Raw genomic sequence first — 18,278 nt, forward strand, 5'->3', positions numbered from 1 at the left:
CCAGAAACATCCTTTTTTTCGACCACGCCTCAAAATGTCACGTGATCAATGGCAAACAGGAAGAACAAGCTGTCAGATGGGAATAACATAGAGGCGAGTTCCTCTATTTCTCTTTCTTTTCTTTAAACATGTATCTTAAGTTTAAATCGGTCACTCAGTGTTGAACTGTTAACAATTAAAAAAAAATCTTTCGTCTTACGGAGTGAACTAATAATTGAATACTTTGCTAGATGTTTGGCATGTTAGATTAGTCCCACTCATCAGTAGGGACAGAAACAACAGCATGAGTATACGAGCACTTTGGGTTGTCTCGCACGAGAAGGGTGAATCTGGAAAAGTACGATTTTCCAGGTAAGGACACTGTCTGTGATTTTTTTTTTTTTTTTAGAATGGCATACTAACATACTGCTTTTACTCATTCTGCATTGGCCTGCAGTGGTGTTCTGAAATAAGGAGGCAAAGTCCTCACATTTTTTTTTAAATTTATATAGATAGATAGATAGATAGAAAGAATCAAATGTAAATTCATGTCCCAGTTACACTTAATGTTGTCACATATTTCTGATAAATAAACATTACATTACATCAAAAAAGAAAAAAAAAGAAACCAAATACAATTCTGTTTTGTATTTTTTTTTTTTACATTAACAATGTTATTAATGTTTAATGTTTAATTAGTCTTTCCATTAGTACCATAATTTTGTTCATTCAGACTGATTTGTGAATGCGGAAAACGTGCAAAAACAAGGGGTGGGATTTACAGTATCACACAAACCAATCATATCCAATCATAATGAATCATATCCAATCAGAGTGCGATGGAGGCATTGCCTCCTCTCACTTGACTTTTCCCCATTCATTCTCAGTTACCCCCACCAAACCCACTGCAGGCTTAGGGGGTCTGTTAAAACCCAATGGGCTCAGGGGAGGCAAGAGGAGAAGAGTCTGTCTCTGCGTCCCGCAGTACTACAAACCACTCCCCTGCAAGTTACACCTACTACTACAAGTTATGCCTCCCCGCGAAGAAACAAGCATGGATGTCATTGACTAAAACAATCTTTGAAGTAAATTATTTTATGTTTTATGTATGGAATGTTTGTAAGGCTAACTTGCATTGCTTTCAAATCTTATGAAGTGTGAAATAACAGCTATTAGTAAAACATAAAATAAACTATTATAGCTAAAAACCTACCCCCAACCCTAAACCTTATCCTAACCATACCCCTTCCATATAATTAGAATTTACTGTAGAGTTTTGTGATTAAAATACTAAAGAAAAACAAACAGGATGACTTGCAGCGTCTGGTGATTAATGTAATACAATCTGAATGCCTTATCACTAGGTGGCGATAGTGAAGCTTAAAGGGTTAGTCTACTCAAAAATGAAATTTCTTATCTTAATTACTCACCCTCATGTGGTCCCAAACCCGTAAGACCTTTGTTCATCTTCAGAACACAAATTAAGAAATTTTTGTTGGAATTCGAGAGAAATCCGATTTGATTCTTTTTCAGAAAGGCATTAAATATATTGTTAAAATAGTCCATGTGACTAAAGTGGTTCAACCTTAATGTTATGAAGCAACGAGAATACTTTTTGTGTGCAAAAACAATACAAAAATAACAACTTTATACAACAATTTTTCCTCTTTCCTGTCAGTCCCCTAAGCAGTTGACGCAGTGAACGCAGTACAGAGCTTCCATGTTTATGTCAGAACACCAGCTCAGTTTTGGCCGACGCTGTACACGTGAGCAGCACGACGCATGCGTGTGATGCTGACGCAGGAGCCGGCCAATAATGAGTCGGCGTTATGACGTTAACATGGAAGTGCTGTGCTGCATTCACTACTCAATTAATTAATTGAGTGGGTGGAGCCCACTGAAAATCATGTTTTGTGAGATACAGTATTCTGTATAAAAAAAATTTGTAAAGGTGTGGTGACATTAGTGAAATTTAGTGTGCAAAAAAGGTCCAGTGTATATTGTCAGTAGCATGAAGATGTATTAAGCACAGAAGTCACTTTCAAACCAAGCTGCTTTTTTCTGTTGTTCAGCGCAGCGCAGTTGCGTGACCAACATGAACAAAGTCTGTGTGTCCTTTTTCGCCCACACACGAAACTCCCGATCGCTCTGATTCTTTTTGGAATGTCCTCTCAAACATGAAAAAAATGTCGGGCAGGACTTGATTTTGTCCACTGGGAATTGATTGGATCACTGGATGGTAACCTTTTTTGCCCTCACGTAAAACTCCAGATTGCTCAGATTCTTTTTGGAATGACTGGATTACATTAAATGTGACGTTAAATGTAACTCCACCTTAAAGTCGGCATGAAAAGAAATTAGTTTGTTGCAATTAGTTTGTTCTTCCCTATTGTGACATAAATCAGAGAGAAATGGCCTCTTGAACAAGAAAAAATGTAGGTCGGAACTTGATTTTGTCCTTTGGGAATTGATTGGATCATTGGATGGTTGTAGTTTGCTATTGCTGTGATGTCATGTGAGTGACAGGCTGTCCTGCCCTCATGCCAGTAAACACATCAGAGCAGAGAAGAGATATCTCTGAAAGAGGGAGGGGAAGTTATTTAGATTAAAGATTATGAGGGAACATGAATTAAAAAAAAAACAAAAACAAAAGATGTGCAAGGATAGATCATTTATAATAAATAATGCAATATTACATTAAAAAAAGAATTGTCAATTTTGATTTTATGGTGACTTTTCAGGATTTTCATGAATAAAAAAATACAAACACAGCATGCATACTACAGTAGTTTGAAAGAAATGGTAGCATGCTTTTTCGATTTTTCTGTTTTACTTTTCTATTCAGTTTTATGTTGTTGTTTTTTTTCATTTAGACGATTCCCAACAGTTGAATTCCGTGCCAAATCCTTGGCTGGAACTCAGTATGTGGCTGTTCCGGAGGACCGTGTCATACCCCAGCTTCTGCTGACAGAGTTGGGCCTGGTGGATGCTGACAAACCTTATGTAGAAGCACGGGACAACTGCGCCCGTCAGCACCGGTCACCGGCTGTGGAACTCCGTCTAGATGGCCCAGGTGGGAGAACCCTCTGGCCCGTTCTCATTGTCACTCAGGGAGCGTTAATCCTAGCCTGCCTTCCTCTAGTGGAAGCACCCCCTGAGCCTCGGCCTCCTCTCCCCAGCCTGGCCCCAGTCTCTCAGGGCTTAGCTCTTTTGTCAGGCCTGCAGGGTTTCCTTTGTGGCCCTGGAGGTAAACCAGAGCCTGATGTGCTGGCCTCTTGTTTGGCTGCCCTTCCCTCTGTGCTTGTGCAGGTTTGCCCTTTGGGGAGGCCACTGGACACCCCTCCTCCAGCTGGATCGGTGCCTGTTGCTGTGGCTCCAAGCCCAGGGGGGGCTCAGAAACAACCAGCCTGGAAGGCAGGGGTCCATCGAGGCAGGGCGGTAGTGAGTGTGGCCCTTACCGAGAAGGTGAGGTCCATGCAGTACGGCAAGAGTAGTCGACAGGATCTCTGGGATGTGTACGGCATGGTCATGTGCAAAGTTAGTCCCCATCCTGTATGCTGAACATATAGATTGATTTGTGTTATTAAACTTGCATTACATTTGCTACTTCATGTTTTTCAGTGTGAGGTTGAAGGTGTTCTGCCCAATGTGACCGTCACCCTCACACTCCCACCCAACGGTTCACCCCTGCAGGACATTCTTGTCCATCCCTGTGTGACGTCTCTGGATGCAAGCATTCTCACTGCCTGCAGTGTGGATGTGAATGACAGTTCCGCCTTTTCAGGGCCATACAAATTCCCTTTCTCACCACCTCTGGAGCTTTTCAGACTCTGTAGTTACACCTCACAGGTAAAGCTTATTCTAGCAATAGTATATATACTACCGTTTAAAAGTTTGGAGTCGGTACGATTTTTACATTTTTTTTTTTTTAAGTCTCTTTTGCTCTCCAAGACTCCATTTATTTGATCAAAAATACAATACTGACTCTAAACTTGTATACACACACTATAATCTGTGGTGTCTTTAACTGACTTGGGCTTATAACTTTTTTGAGGTACCTGTGCCACCAATTCTTGGCTCCTACCAGCTGAAGGCAGAGGAGAATCATCTGAAGGTTAATGTCGTCTTGAAGCTCCATGAAAGTGTCAAAAACAGTTTTGAGTACTGTGAGGCACACCTTCCATTTTTCAACAAGTAAGTAATGTAAATTTGTAGAAAAAGCTTAATTTTGTACTCCACATGTGTTGGGAGGGGTGCAGGCATTTACACTTTCAGTCAGATGTTTATAATGGCTCATTATGTAGTGGTCTCTACTGTCTTTAGCTGGTTCTGTATTGTTGTGCTTATAAAATTGGCTGTTATAGTGTCTTCGTGTGTGCTTCTTCACAGGAATCTAATGGGAAGTGTGGAGGTCAAAGTGAGCTCTGGACAGCTTGAGGTGTCAAAAGAGAAGAACTTACTGGTTTGGGTCCTTGGTATGTCTATTCTTAATCTTCCATGATGTTTCACGTTTGCATTGGTGCCTAGACACCTATTGAATCCATTAGTGTTGTTCTTCTTATTCCGTCTTTTTCTTCTCCTGCTCTTGAGTCTATGGCAGCCCATAGAAATGCTTGAGGGAAAATGATGAAATTTGGCACACAGGACAGTCTGCACATTAATAACAGCAATTTTGGAATCTCTAACTCAATCCCTCTAGTGCCACCAACTTTCCGATTTTGCATTTACGTTTATGCTTATAACTTTTGAACCATAAGGGCTAGAAAGAAATTATTTTTTCCTCTGATTCCTTGGCTCAAGAAGATTCGATTGCACCCTATTTCTGCCATGAAAATCCACCATTTTGAATTTTCCGGAAAAAAAACTACTTTTTTCTGGCTCCGATTGTGTTAGTAAAAAGTTATTTAAAGCTATTTGATGGACTCAACTGTTTTTAAATAACATCTGATTCGACGAAGAGCATGGATGCGAGGCTAGGCTATATCTCCACAACGCTTTAGCGTATTGAGACAAATCATGGTACATGTCATCACAAGCATGACCTAAGGCTACAGTGCCGTCAGGAGATATAAAAAATAGCTATTTTTGCTTATAACTTCTGAACGGTTTTCCCAAAAATCAGATGAAAACTGGTGTCTTTTGATTCAATGCAGCATACTGAGTCAAATTATACCCAATTTTCCCATGTCAACCATTTTGGGTGTTGGCCATTTTGAATTTTGTCATAAAAAGCTTTATTTTATAAACACATCAGCGTATTACGAAACTATTTGGGTCATCGGCACAATGCCCTGAATGTCAAAATTTAAAAAATGCTAATAGCTTTTGATTAATTTTGCCTATTTTAGTAAAACTGTTCTTGATAGATTCCTTGAGTCATACTGAGAACAATGATACAAGGTATGCCATAGTCAGTCAAAATTGTTGTCTGCCATTTTTAATTTCTTTGAAAACTTATTTTTTTTAACTCCTCCTAGACCGTTGGTCCAATTTTCACCAAAATTGACTCAGATCACCTTCAGACCATGCCAAGAAAAATAATTAAGAGCTTTTTGATTGACCAAACCATTATCGAATAATGCATCAGTTCAACTGATGGCATGATGCCAAGCTGATTCTGAGGCTGTAACTCTGCAAAGCTTTGGCATATTGACAGTAAACTTTGTATGTGTCATTGTCACCTCACAATGACCACACCATATTAATTTGGTAACAGCCCCACCTATTGGTCAGAAGGGATAAGCAATTAGATCAAATTAGTAGTGATTAAATTCCTGATTTTTCAGCCATTTTGACTAAAATGATCTGAAAATGGTTTTAATTACTCATTGTTGCAGTTGGTCTGATGCTCCCAGCCATGCTTGCATAACTCATCATGGCTTTTTTGTGCTCAGACTCATTAATTGCTGCTTAATAATTTCCGCTTTATAATTATATAACAGACATTTGTCTTTGTACCTCCTCAGGGCAGAAGTTTCCAAAGTCTCGTGAAGCATCACTGGAGGGGACTATTCATTTTTCAGGGTCTGTTGCTGGACCAACAGACCCTCTATGCACAGGACTCACTGCATATATAAAAGTGGGTGAATTTAGGATAAATTAATTTATTCTTTCTATAATAAGATATTGAGTGTCAATTTATTGCACAAGATGGATGTATTAATCTGTCTCTGCATTCATTCCAGCTTTATTTCCGTGTGCCAGATTTGACTTTATCTGGTTGCTGTGTGGACCAACACTCAGTGCAGGTTTACTCATCTGCCAAACCGCGTATTGTCACAAGTAAGTGATTCAGTGACAGTTGTTATTGGTAACTAAAACCAAAACTATTAAAAAAAATATTGTGAATTGAAATAAAACTGAAATAAAATATATATGTTAACACTTTACAAAAAGGTCCTATTAGTTATTAATATTAATGATTGTTAATGCATTAACTAACGATGAGCAATACATTACAGTACAGTAATTATTCATCTTTGTTAACAGTACTGATTACATCAGCAATAAGAATTAACCTATACCTTTTTTTTCTGTAGCACGAGAGCTGGTCTCCTCAGAATACTACATTTGGAACTCAACAGGTGACGCCCCCATCTCATCTGGACTCACGGTGCTGTCACATCATTAATTAATGCACACTGGCCTTAATAAATCATTGTAAATAAATAAATCATAATAAATGATATTCTGTATGGAAATGTGGTCTCTGACAAAAGCTGCTGTCATACAGTGTTGGCTTTGATTTACAATATGACTTTCATGTACTGTATAATTTTTTCTAATCTGTCAAAATAAAATATTCAGTGTCTCACAATGTGTGCATGACTACTTTATTTAGCTAAAAATGGGCTGATATATAAGAAATGATTGGTCAGAGAGAACCTGTTAAACATTTATAATATATATAATATAATATATTCTATATATTTATTTAGTTATTAACTGTCTTTTATATATAAAGAAAAGATTTTATCTGTGCCATTTTTAGTCAAATGCTCTTTCTTCTTTACTAATAAGAAGTAAAGAAGAATTAAAATTCAATTAATAGTCCTTTTATTTAGCTTCAGGCTAAGTGTTTACTGCTGTTCAGGCTTTGGTTTTCCCTATTAGCTGTTCAGCTGGTTTATATAGAGGCTCCTTGAGCTCATTCACAAGAGGACTTTGGCCCTGTGTTTGTTTGATGAGGTTGAAAAGAGTGTATTCTGATGGCAGAGAAGGAGAGAAGGCAATTGTTAAAGAGAAATACCAGACTGGTATCCAAAGAGGTTCTTAATTAGTTTCCAAAGTGACCCATAGAGGTCCCACTTAAGCTTGTCTCCGTCTCTCTCCTGCTCAACAAAAACGGTTAATGGAGACTTAAAAAACCAGTCATCCAAATTGCAACTAAAGGACCCTTTACTTCTGGTCTACAATTGTTACAATACAAAATCAATTATGCCACCTATCCTAAATGTTAAAACTAAATACAAGCATAAATTCTGTGTCACTTTATATGGTGCAGCAAGCAGTCATTTCTGCATAGGTATGTTTAGCAGCTGAGTAGCATTTGGCTGTCATTACGGCTGAGAATTCCCATGGAGAAGACATCAAGATGATGATAGTTCAGCTGGAGCCACATAAGAGCTCTCCACTGAAGCAAAGCATTGTCTGAGAGATTAATTGTCTGCCACGTCTACTGATTGCCTTGCTGTGTCTAAGGCAAGGCTGCATTCTCACAAGGATTTCCTCCTTAGAACACTGAGCGTGATCAATCTTATGGCTGAGGCAAGTCCCCAATAAGGTCCTCTTCATTTCCTTAATGAGTCTGTCTGTATTCAAAAGAGCTTCTTGGAGAATTTCACACTTCCTCTTAGTCTGACTGGCTCCTGTAGTCATTTGGGCCATTCCCCATCATACATCATACAAAGGTACACCTTGCAGAATCTGCAAAATGTTCATTATTTTAACAAAATAAGAGGGATCATAAAAAAATGCATGTTATTTTTTATTTAGTACTGTCCTGAGTAAGATATTTTACATAAAAGATGTTTACATATAATCCACAAGACAAAAAAAGCTGAATTTATAAGAATGACCCCGTTAAAAAGTTTACTTGATTCTTAATACTGTGTGTGGTTACCTGGATGATCTATGACTGTTTTTTTTTTTTTTTTTTTTTGTGATGGTTGTTCATGAGTCCCTTGTTTGTCCCGAGGTAAACTGAGCTCTGTTCTTCAGAAAAATCCATTTTTCAGTTTTCCAGCATCTTGCATATTTGAACCCTTAACATCAGTGACTTTATGATTTTGAGATCTATCTTTTCACACTGAGGACAACTGAGCGATTCATATGCAACTATTACAAAAGTTTCAGAAATTCACTGATGCTCCAGAAGGAAACACGATGAATTAAGAACCGGGGGGTATACTTTTGAACAGGATGAAGATGTCTACATTTTTCTTATTTTGTTTAAATATCATATTTTTTCATTTAGTACTGCCCTTCGGAAGAATAATTTACATTTTTCCCAGAAGACAAATTAAGTACAGTTTACCTTGATCTTTAAATTCAAAAAGTTTTCACCCCTGGCTCTTAATGCTTCATGTTTCCTTTTGGAGCATCAGTGAATGTTTGAACCTTTTTTAATAGTAATATATATATATATATATATAAAACCATAAAAAACAAGGCTGATCTACTAAAATAACTAAAACTGAAATCAGTAATAATAAAAACTATGTAGGCGTATTTAAAAAATAATAATAATTAAACTGAAATAAAAAACTAAAACTACAATTGAACTGGAAAATATAAAAATTAAACAATTATTCAGAATATTAATAAAAAATATAATAGCAGGCTTTCTAAATTACACAAAAATAATTTACATATGAACATTCCCATATATTTTCCTTTTGGTTCCAAATTACGACAATAATTTCAACGGGAATGCTATTCAGATTCCTTAAGGATTTCTGAATTGGGTAATTAAACAATAAAAAAGACAAATGTTTTCAATTTAATAGAATATTCTCAAATTTTCTCATTTAAGTTCAATGTGCATCTATTGAATTGGCCTGCTGAACAGGCAACACGAATATTTCAGCATGTCATTAGAGAGTATTATTTCACTAAGGCAATACTTCTGTAGCACTAGACATAACAAAGTAATTTTAAGGCGGGCGCGCTCAAAACATACAATCTACAACAATAAGCACACACGCACACACACGATGTGCTCTGGGGCAAAGTCACACAAAATTGGATGTATATAGGTCCATCTAGTGGCTTGTCTTGGAAAATATTGTAGGTTTTGGACATCCAAAATGATTTTTTGGGAAGTATATAATAAGTCATTAGGCCTACGTCCGTCCAAGAAAGCTAATTCGCAATGGCGGGTTTCCTCTGGAAATATATTTTTAAAATGGCGGTTTTGAAGTAAAGGTCCCATGAATTCAGGCTAAAGTTTTTTTGTTTGTTTGTTTGTTTGTTTGTTTGTTTGTTTTTTGACTAAAACTCAAGTTAAAACTATTAAAATCGTTTTCGTAAATTGAAATAAAACTTTTAAGATTTTTAATAAAAACAGAAATGTTGCCTTGGCAGCTAAGTGAAATTAATTTTTCATCTCAAGAAGTAGCTAGGTAGGCTAAAATGACAAAAACTGAAATAAAAATAAAGCTAAATAGAAATATATTTTTTTAAAAATATTAAAAATGGTAAAAACACATAGCAAATTAACTAAACTACAAATAAAATGAAAACTGAACATATAACAAATCAAAATATTAATAAATACTATAATAGTAGGCTATATAAATAGGCTACTGGTTTGGGGGCGATCTGCTTTTTCTAGAAGACTGATGTCTCATACGAATATATATATATATATATATATATCTATCTTAAATGTGTGCGAATTGTTTTTTAATTTATATCAATATATTAAAAACTAAATTTCCCAGCATCCTTTACTGCAACGCGCCGACATAGTGTCGTAAATCATCCGCTCTGCTTTACGGCAGATAATAAGCAAGTGTGGAGTGAATTGAGTAATGGCAGGAACAGACACGAGATAGTCCACGAACTTGACATTATTCCTACATTTATCAGGTACCGGCAGCCAGACGGACGTCTGTCTTTGTCGTCGTTCGCTGTGAGAGGCTGATTCCGACCCCGTTTTTCTGTCATCATAGTAACTGTATGCAGTGGAATGGCTGAAGTGCCGCCAGGGCCTAACGCACTGCCTTCATCCCCGAGCGCGATCACACCATTGCCCGTGGACGGCTGCACCTTACTGGGCAACGATGAGGGACGGGACATCATCAGCCCCGGCCAGGGACACCAGTACGCCAGCGACCATAAGGCGATTGTCAAATCCAACCAGAACAACGTGCACCCCAATGCATCAGCCGCCCAGTTCCACACAGCCCAGCTGAACGGGGTCCAGTGCAACCACACTCACCTCCAGAACCACGTCCAACAACACCGGCCGTCCGACAATCAAAACGCCGCTTCTGATCATCACTTAGACGGAATCGATGAAACACATGGCGATCACACGGAAAACAACAATTTAACGAGAAATAAACGATGTAGTGATGTATCGCAGAGCCAATCGCCGCCGAACAACGGGATAAACTGCACTGATAGTATGGCCATAACGGAGAGCAGATCTTGTCGATTGGAGAATGATGTAAGTAGCAGGACCTGTTCGGTGGATCCGGCTCGAGCGGCTGCGGCGGCGCTGATGGACGGGGCTGAGTCAGGCCTGGGCCCGCAGGGCGCTCGAGTAGAACAGGCTGCGGCTGACAGCGCTCCGGTGGCGGAGATGTCGAGACTAGCGCTGGAGGAGCACGACGAGTCCATCCGATACGTGAGATACGAGTCTGAGCTCCAGATGCCCGATATAATCCGACTCATAACTAAAGACTTATCTGAGCCCTACTCTATATATACCTATAGGTACTTTATTCACAACTGGCCTCAGCTCTGCTTTCTGGTATGTATCGTGTCATTCAGTTATTCCTAATGGTGTTGAAGAAATCAATATCAGAGCATTCAACATCATCTTCGATATAACAAAATGTGTAACACTTCCATGGTACATGGACGTATAAAATGCTAATGATTAGCATTTTCGTATGTCTTGATATTTAAATGATATTCCAATGTAAATCAAAAAATATCATGATATTACTGTTAAAAATAAACATGGTATTACTATAGCATGTGTCCAAAACGTATCTAAACAAAATAACCATGGTATATCATATAACAATGTCCAACAAAACATGATAATGTTTTTATTATTAGATTCGTGTTTTTTTTTTATTTCTCCCCCAATGTCATATGGCTTAAAGCGATAGCCTGGATTTAGTCCTTGCCAAACTTAAATCACATTCTGACCCTTCTGAAAATTTACCATGGAATTACTATAGTATGTGTCCAAAGACAAACAAACAATCTAAACAACATAACCATGATATCTCATGTAACCATGACATTATTATATAATTATCTCCAAGAAAACATGATAATATTTTTAATAATAAATTAGTGTTTTATTCATTGTTTTATTTAGATTGCTTAAAGTGATGGCCTGGATTTAGTCCAAATCACATTCTGACCCTTCTGAAAATTTACCATGGTTTTGTACCAAATGAGTACAAATGAGATGAGTGCCAAAAAATCAATATCAGAGCACCCAACATAATCTCTGATATAATCAAATGTGTAACATATCCATGGTACAGTGATGGTAATATGCTACAATGATGTATAAAATGTTGCTTATTTTAATAATATGCCAATTTACATAAAAAAATAGCACATTATTACCATGGTAAGTGTCCAATACATGACTAAAATGCTAAATTACTGTAGTATGTGCCAAAAAAACTAATATAAACACAATACTTATTTTTTTTAAACATGGTACCATATAATATATTAGGGAGTATTATGCTTTCATAACAGTACCATGATAATACCTTGCATCCTAGTACCATAGTTTTGTAGTACCAATACTAGGGTAGTTTAATTAATCATTTAGTACAACAGGATATACCATCACGCTACCACAGTATTTTGTAAGGGTCATTTTTATTACACACGGATGGTGAGTATTGTTAGTTTTATGAGAAAAAACATAATTTGCTTTATGGAAACCAATCTAACCATGATAATGAGCAGTCCATATGGTTTTACCTATGGTTTTATTAAAAAGTACCACAGTTAAACTATGGTTACTGTGTCAGAACTATGGTACATTAGAAGGTGTCAAAGTGTATTTATATCTTTATGAACACGAGTTCAGGGTGGTGTAGTTATTATAATGAATTGATCCTAATAATAGAGATATTTGTCATTGTTTTGCTCATAGCCCACAAGATTAATTGCAGTGTCTGGATGACTGTTTCTTTGTGTCACAGGCGATGGTTGAGAAGGACTGTGTTGGTGCCATTGTGTGTAAGCTAGACATGCATAAGAAGATGTTCCGTCGAGGATACATCGCCATGCTCGCCGTGGACTCCAAATTCCGCAGGAAAGGCATCGGTAAGAGCCGTGCTAGCATGGCTGCCCTCACCTCAGAATGGCAACAGAAACGGATCTTTTTATAGGACACACATCTGCTTCAGTGTCAGCTCATGGATACATTTAGTGTCTTTGAATGCTTTGAACTGCTATGAATCAATGGTTTGCCATTCTGTGTCGAAGGAGCTCGATCCTTCCATGTGTATTCTCTATTCATATTGTGTTATTTAGCATATTCAACAGGTATATATAATACTGGGAATGTATTATGAATGATTAAAAGCTGTACTTGTTTGTTAGGCACTAACCTTGTGAAAAAGGCCATTTATGCTATGGTGGAGGGGGATTGTGATGAGGTAAGAGATTAATCTCGTCAATATTTCACACTACAGATATGTTTGGAATGGAATACTACTACATACTTCACACTACACAGTAGAAGAAGCATGGATTCTCCCAGGCGGATCTTATGTTAATGTTATTAACATTAAAAGTATTATACTTATTATTGCATTTCAAATTATTACAATGAATTTGATGTTAAAATAGTAAGTTATATAGTAATAAATGTTTTAAACTGCATATAAAATAACATTGAATCTCAGAAACGAATGCTATTCATTATGATAAATGCTAAATGTTATTGTGCTAAGCATTTAGAATGCAAATTAACAGTTTATTTTTATTTAATTTTGTATAAAAATGTTATACAGTGTTTTTTAGTAAAAAATGTTGTCCAGCAGTGAGGAAATATCATACCGTAATGTAATATTCATCACTGTCCATCATTTTTATTTTTTTTTTCTTAAATACAAGGTCAGTAAAATTACATTGTGAGATTCATTATCCAAGGCTAAGCAGTCAGCTTGTATTTTGCAAATGTATATGTACAGTGCCTTTCAAAAGTTTAAATAGTTACAACTTTTATTTAGCAATTTTCAATATTGATAATAATAAATATTTCTTGAGCCTCAAATCAGCATATTAGAATGATTTCTGAAGGATCATGTGACACTAAAGATGATGAAAATTCAGCTTTGCATCACAGGAAAGAATTACTTTTTATAATATATTAAAATTAAAAAATCTTATTTTAAATTTTAGTAGTAGTTCACAAAATTACTGTTTTTACTGTATTTTATTCATCAAATAAACTGCCATTCAAAAGTTTGGGTCGGCAAATTTGTTTGATGTTTTTGCATTTATTTGACCAAAAATACAGTAAAAACAGTAACATTGTAGAATATTATTACAATTTAAAATAATTGCTTTCGGTATAAATAATTGTTTATATAATAATTGTCTTCAGTGTCACATGATCCTTCAGAAGTGACTCTAATATGCTGATTTGCTGCTAAGGAAGCTTTACTTATTATTATCAATGTTGAAAACAGTTGTGCTGTGTAATATATTTGTGGAAACTGCGAAAGATTTTTTTTTCTCAAGATTCTACAAATGAAAGAATCAAAAGGAAAGTTCAAAAGAACTGCATTTATTTAAAATATACAATTTTTGTAACATTATAAATGACTTTACTGTCACTTTTGATCAGCTTAATGCATCCATAATTAAAAAATATATTTATATTAATAATTAAAAATCTTACTGACCCCAAACTTTTGAACGGTAGTGTAAATGCAGCCTATGTTCCAACTAAGGGCCTGTTTACACCTGGTCACATCATGCGTTTTCTTTAATCGGACAGCTGTCTGATCGTAAAAAGACCAGGTGTAAATGCCTTCCAAATTTCTTTGGAGACAGATTTAAATCCGATCACTCAAACCACTTCAGGAGGTTGTCTTAGACGCATTCCAGATAAAACTGGACAAGTCTAAATGCATCTGTTTGTTTAAATCACATGTAAATTTTACTTATCCCAAAATGTTAAAAAATAAACGTGTGATAGCATGTTATAGACTATATATGACATTTTGTAGCCACTATGACGGCACTACAACACGCAACACCACAGTTGAGCTGAGTATCTCTTCAGCAAGCCGATATGCGAACTGCCGCAAATTAAACTGAAAGTAAGTCACAGATGCTCAAAACACAATCATCTTCATTAAAAGTAGTGAGAACTATTGATCTTACTAGTGCTGATGCTGCTTTTTCTCCAGTTGCGGTCTTTGATCTTGAAATTAGCTGAGGATAAATAAAACGCAGCTCTTATCTGTTGCTTTTGGTGATGTGAACTCCATTAAATTGGCATATAGCATTTTACAGAGACACATTTATGTGGCCAAGTGTAAATGAAACGGTTTTAACGAATCAGATATCCGATCAGTAAAAATGCATGAAGTGGCCCGGTGTAAACAGGCTCTAAGAGTATGTGGTACTACGCCATTCCAAATATGCCACAACTTCTATGTTCCTCTCACATGTTTTTCTTATAACAATGTATTTCAAAACCTGTGCTATGCCCAGTTTGTCTATATGCTTTATTCTCATCCACAGGTGGTGCTAGAGACGGAAATCACCAACAAATCAGCCCTGAAACTCTATGAGAACCTGGGCTTTGTCAGGGACAAGCGGCTGTTTAGATATTATTTAAACGGAGTGGACGCACTTCGGCTTAAACTCTGGCTTCGCTAAATCAAACTACGGGGTCCCTCAACTCTTTCTCCATCCCTTTGGCCTCCTCTTCCTCCGCCCCAGTCCTCTGGCTCAGATCTCCTGACTTCCCATCAATAGAAAGACACTCGACCTCTGCTGAGCCACAAAGGGGAAACTCTGAGGGAAATTTCAACCAATCATAATAAAGTGTTTTAAGAACTTTTTGTGTAAACAAAAGAGAGGTCATTGCAAAAAAGAAAAGAAAAAGATGTGAAGTCGGGTACTAATAGGACATTGACACCACGTGGTGGCTTCTATGTTCAGGTGTCAATAGCCTGGCTTAAGACCTCCTCCGTGTATTTGCGTCAGGCAGTGGAGACGGATGGGCTGAATGTGTCGACGGCATTGGTGAAATGAATCGTGCTGAAAGCAAACAGTGCGCCACACTCTATTTTTTTTTTTCTCTCTGTTTTTTATGAACAATCACAAAGCGAAGGATGAAAATGTGTTTAAACCGACTCAACGAAACTACTCAAATCAATTTGTTTTACAATTTTTTTTTTTCTTCTGAAAGAGGGTGCACGGGAGCATTGCAGGTTGCGATTGTGCCTGCTACTTTGCGTTGTTTTTGTGCGTACGGGGGTCTGTGGTTTATTTTATGTGTTTATTTTATGTTTTGGAAAACACTGAGCAGAGCCTTGTCTTCTTTAGAAGTTTGATCTACGACAGACTAACATACAGAAACACTTTAACCTGAGTGCAGACTGCATCTCTGCTCTTTTAAGTTGGTCATATTAGCTCACATTATGCCATATTGGTTTATGTGGCTTGTGATTCTGACACAAGTGTTTTGTACAACTAAATTAAAATGAATGAAAATGAATTACTAAATGGGCCTGAAAGGAGAGTATTCCCTGTTTTTTCAGTACTTTTTACCATAGTCTTCATCATAGATACTCCCTCTCCGTGTCTGATATGATGTTTGGATATTCAGAGAAAAGAGACGCACTTCTCATTTTTGCACTGATTAGATAGGGAATTTGTACTCCGTATAGTTCCCTTGTCTGCCACTGCTTTAGTGGACCAGTAGGGGACAGACTACAGATCTCACCAGCTCAGTTGCTCCATTGGACTCATGCAAATAGTTGCTTTAACAGATTGATTATATGCAAGACGACATTGTTTAGAGGTGTTTTTAAAATTGAATGGAGGAAATTTCCAGAGGTTCTTGTTTTTATCGGTTTGTGTTTAACAGTAGTGTGCTGTGGCAGGTTGTACCATCGCCCACGTTGTATGTAAGTGTTTCTATGTCAATGCCAATAGACCCCCATTTTGCTTTGCTGCTGGCTCATGAGTTGTTCTTGAAAAAAAAAACTTTGTTTTTTCAAGTTTGGAGTGGGAAACAATTTCTTTGATTTGCTAAATGTACATATGGAAGTTTGATTTGTTGTTTTTGATTGTCATCGGAAAAGTTCCCCATAGAGCTGCTGCTCTCAATTGTCGAGAAGATGGATGGGTTGCTTTATAAATTTGCGCTTAAATACACTGATATTGCTGATGGATTTATGGGAATAGGAACTTATGCATCTTTTGGTTGTTTTCTGTTTAATTGCGTTTTTTAAAGCCCAAATTGTAGTACATCTCCCAGAAACAGTCCCATCAATCCCCTTTGTCAGTAAGGCTCAGGTGTTTGGTTTCTACTCAATTCTCCAGGGCTCTTTTTCAAGGACCCAGTGGTTATTAACAGCCAACTTGACTTTGATTCCTTTTGATTTGTGTGGACAGTCAATGTTGAAATGGAAATTTGAGAGCCTTTGAGTAGTTTTCGTCCATACAGACCATCTAAGTCAGTCTTTAAATGGCAGATGTGAATTTAGCTTTAGATACAGGGATTGTTCACATTCACATCATTTACTCACTCTCATGTCTTTCTGAGACTATATATTTTTGTCTTCTGTAGAATATACTAGAAGACATTTTGAAAAGTTGTTGGGGTCAAAAGAAAATTAGAACCCACTGACTGGACAAAAATGGTTGAAGCGTTCTTCATAATATTATTTTTGTGTTCTGCAGAAGAAAAAGTCATGTTTGGAATGAGATGAGGGTGAGTAAATGAAGACTTTCATTTCAAAGCTTTTCACAAGATGCCAACTTTGACAGACAATAATGCATTTCTGGCTATTGAGCATTGCCATTCTATGCTGCCCATATTTTCGTATTGGGGAAATACTTATTGTTTAAAAACTGTTTGGCACGATGATGATTCTTTGCACTGCCAATTTCTGACTTTTGTGGTTTATTACTGTAAGCTGTCTATCAAAGGTTAGGCCATTAACAGCTTTAGACTGAACAGCTGGCAGGTTCTAGCTGGGTAAGATCACATATTGTGATGATGTGGACACTAATCTGACTGGCTTCTGTTTTTGGGGAATCATTCAATGATGGGACTAATTTTGAATCTGCACTTGTGGCTAAGTATCACCCTTGTAAACGGTGGAGTTTATGTTGTAGTTAGTGTAACTCTTGTACTTTCAGCTGATGATTTGGACGAGTGAGATCTGCACCTCAAACATGGATCCATTTTGTTGGGTGAAGAGCGACCGTTTGCATGTTGATGAGAATTTTCTCCACCCTTCTTTCTCCCACTTTCACCCCTGACAAAATGTCTTGCAAAAGTTTCTTTGTTTTCAAGTGGACAACAGACCTGGTTTAAAAATTATAAATAAATTATTTGATTTTTAAGCAAATGTAGTAGCTTGTTTTTTTTTTTTTTTTTTTCTGAAAGGAGATCTGGGAAATCAAACTTTGAAATGTTAATTGATTTCAATTTGATTTTAATGACTTGGTTTATTTTTATTTATTTGATGTCCTAAATCAGAAAATTAAAGGTTACTTAAGTGGAACTGCAATCTGCTGAGCGGCCAAATATTAGCGGTATTTTTTGGGGGGGGGGAGAAACTGCATCTTTGACTAAATAATGTCGGAAAATTGTTCGAAAGCTGTTTGCAACGTCATTATTTTTCAAATTCTGTTTGATGCTGATAGTGGTGCCGCAATTACAAACTTGACCTTTAAACCTTGCTTACTTCAGTATAAAAAGGTCATCACAGCATAAGGGACACTGGTTTTGACATCAGCTGTATTCAGATGCAGTAGTTCATTTCATTATTTACAGCAGCAGAGGTACTTCATTATTCATTGCTGTTAATTTGTGTAAGTACACTAAT

At 36.9% G+C, this 18,278-nt stretch overlaps 2 protein-coding genes across 2 annotated transcripts; both read left to right on the forward strand.

Moving 5' to 3' along the window:
• Window positions 1-75: 75 nt before the first annotated feature.
• On the forward strand, window positions 76-6,796 carry ap5m1 (adaptor related protein complex 5 subunit mu 1). The gene is made up of 8 exons (XM_051867610.1): window positions 76-351; window positions 2,853-3,516; window positions 3,601-3,828; window positions 4,034-4,173; window positions 4,369-4,454; window positions 5,946-6,058; window positions 6,165-6,261; window positions 6,519-6,796. Exons 1-8 carry the CDS (start codon window positions 284-286, stop codon window positions 6,608-6,610), a joined length of 1,488 nt encoding a protein of 495 aa, XP_051723570.1. The 5' UTR covers window positions 76-283; the 3' UTR covers window positions 6,611-6,796.
• Window positions 6,797-9,956: 3,160 nt separating this feature from the next.
• On the forward strand, window positions 9,957-17,798 carry naa30 (N-alpha-acetyltransferase 30, NatC catalytic subunit). The gene is made up of 4 exons (XM_051867615.1): window positions 9,957-10,960; window positions 12,393-12,516; window positions 12,796-12,851; window positions 14,953-17,798. Exons 1-4 carry the CDS (start codon window positions 10,172-10,174, stop codon window positions 15,088-15,090), a joined length of 1,107 nt encoding a protein of 368 aa, XP_051723575.1. The 5' UTR covers window positions 9,957-10,171; the 3' UTR covers window positions 15,091-17,798.
• Window positions 17,799-18,278: the final 480 nt, after the last annotated feature.

This window comes from Ctenopharyngodon idella, chromosome 17, assembly GCF_019924925.1.
Source record: "Ctenopharyngodon idella isolate HZGC_01 chromosome 17, HZGC01, whole genome shotgun sequence".
Classification (NCBI taxonomy): domain Eukaryota; kingdom Metazoa; phylum Chordata; class Actinopteri; order Cypriniformes; family Xenocyprididae; genus Ctenopharyngodon; species Ctenopharyngodon idella.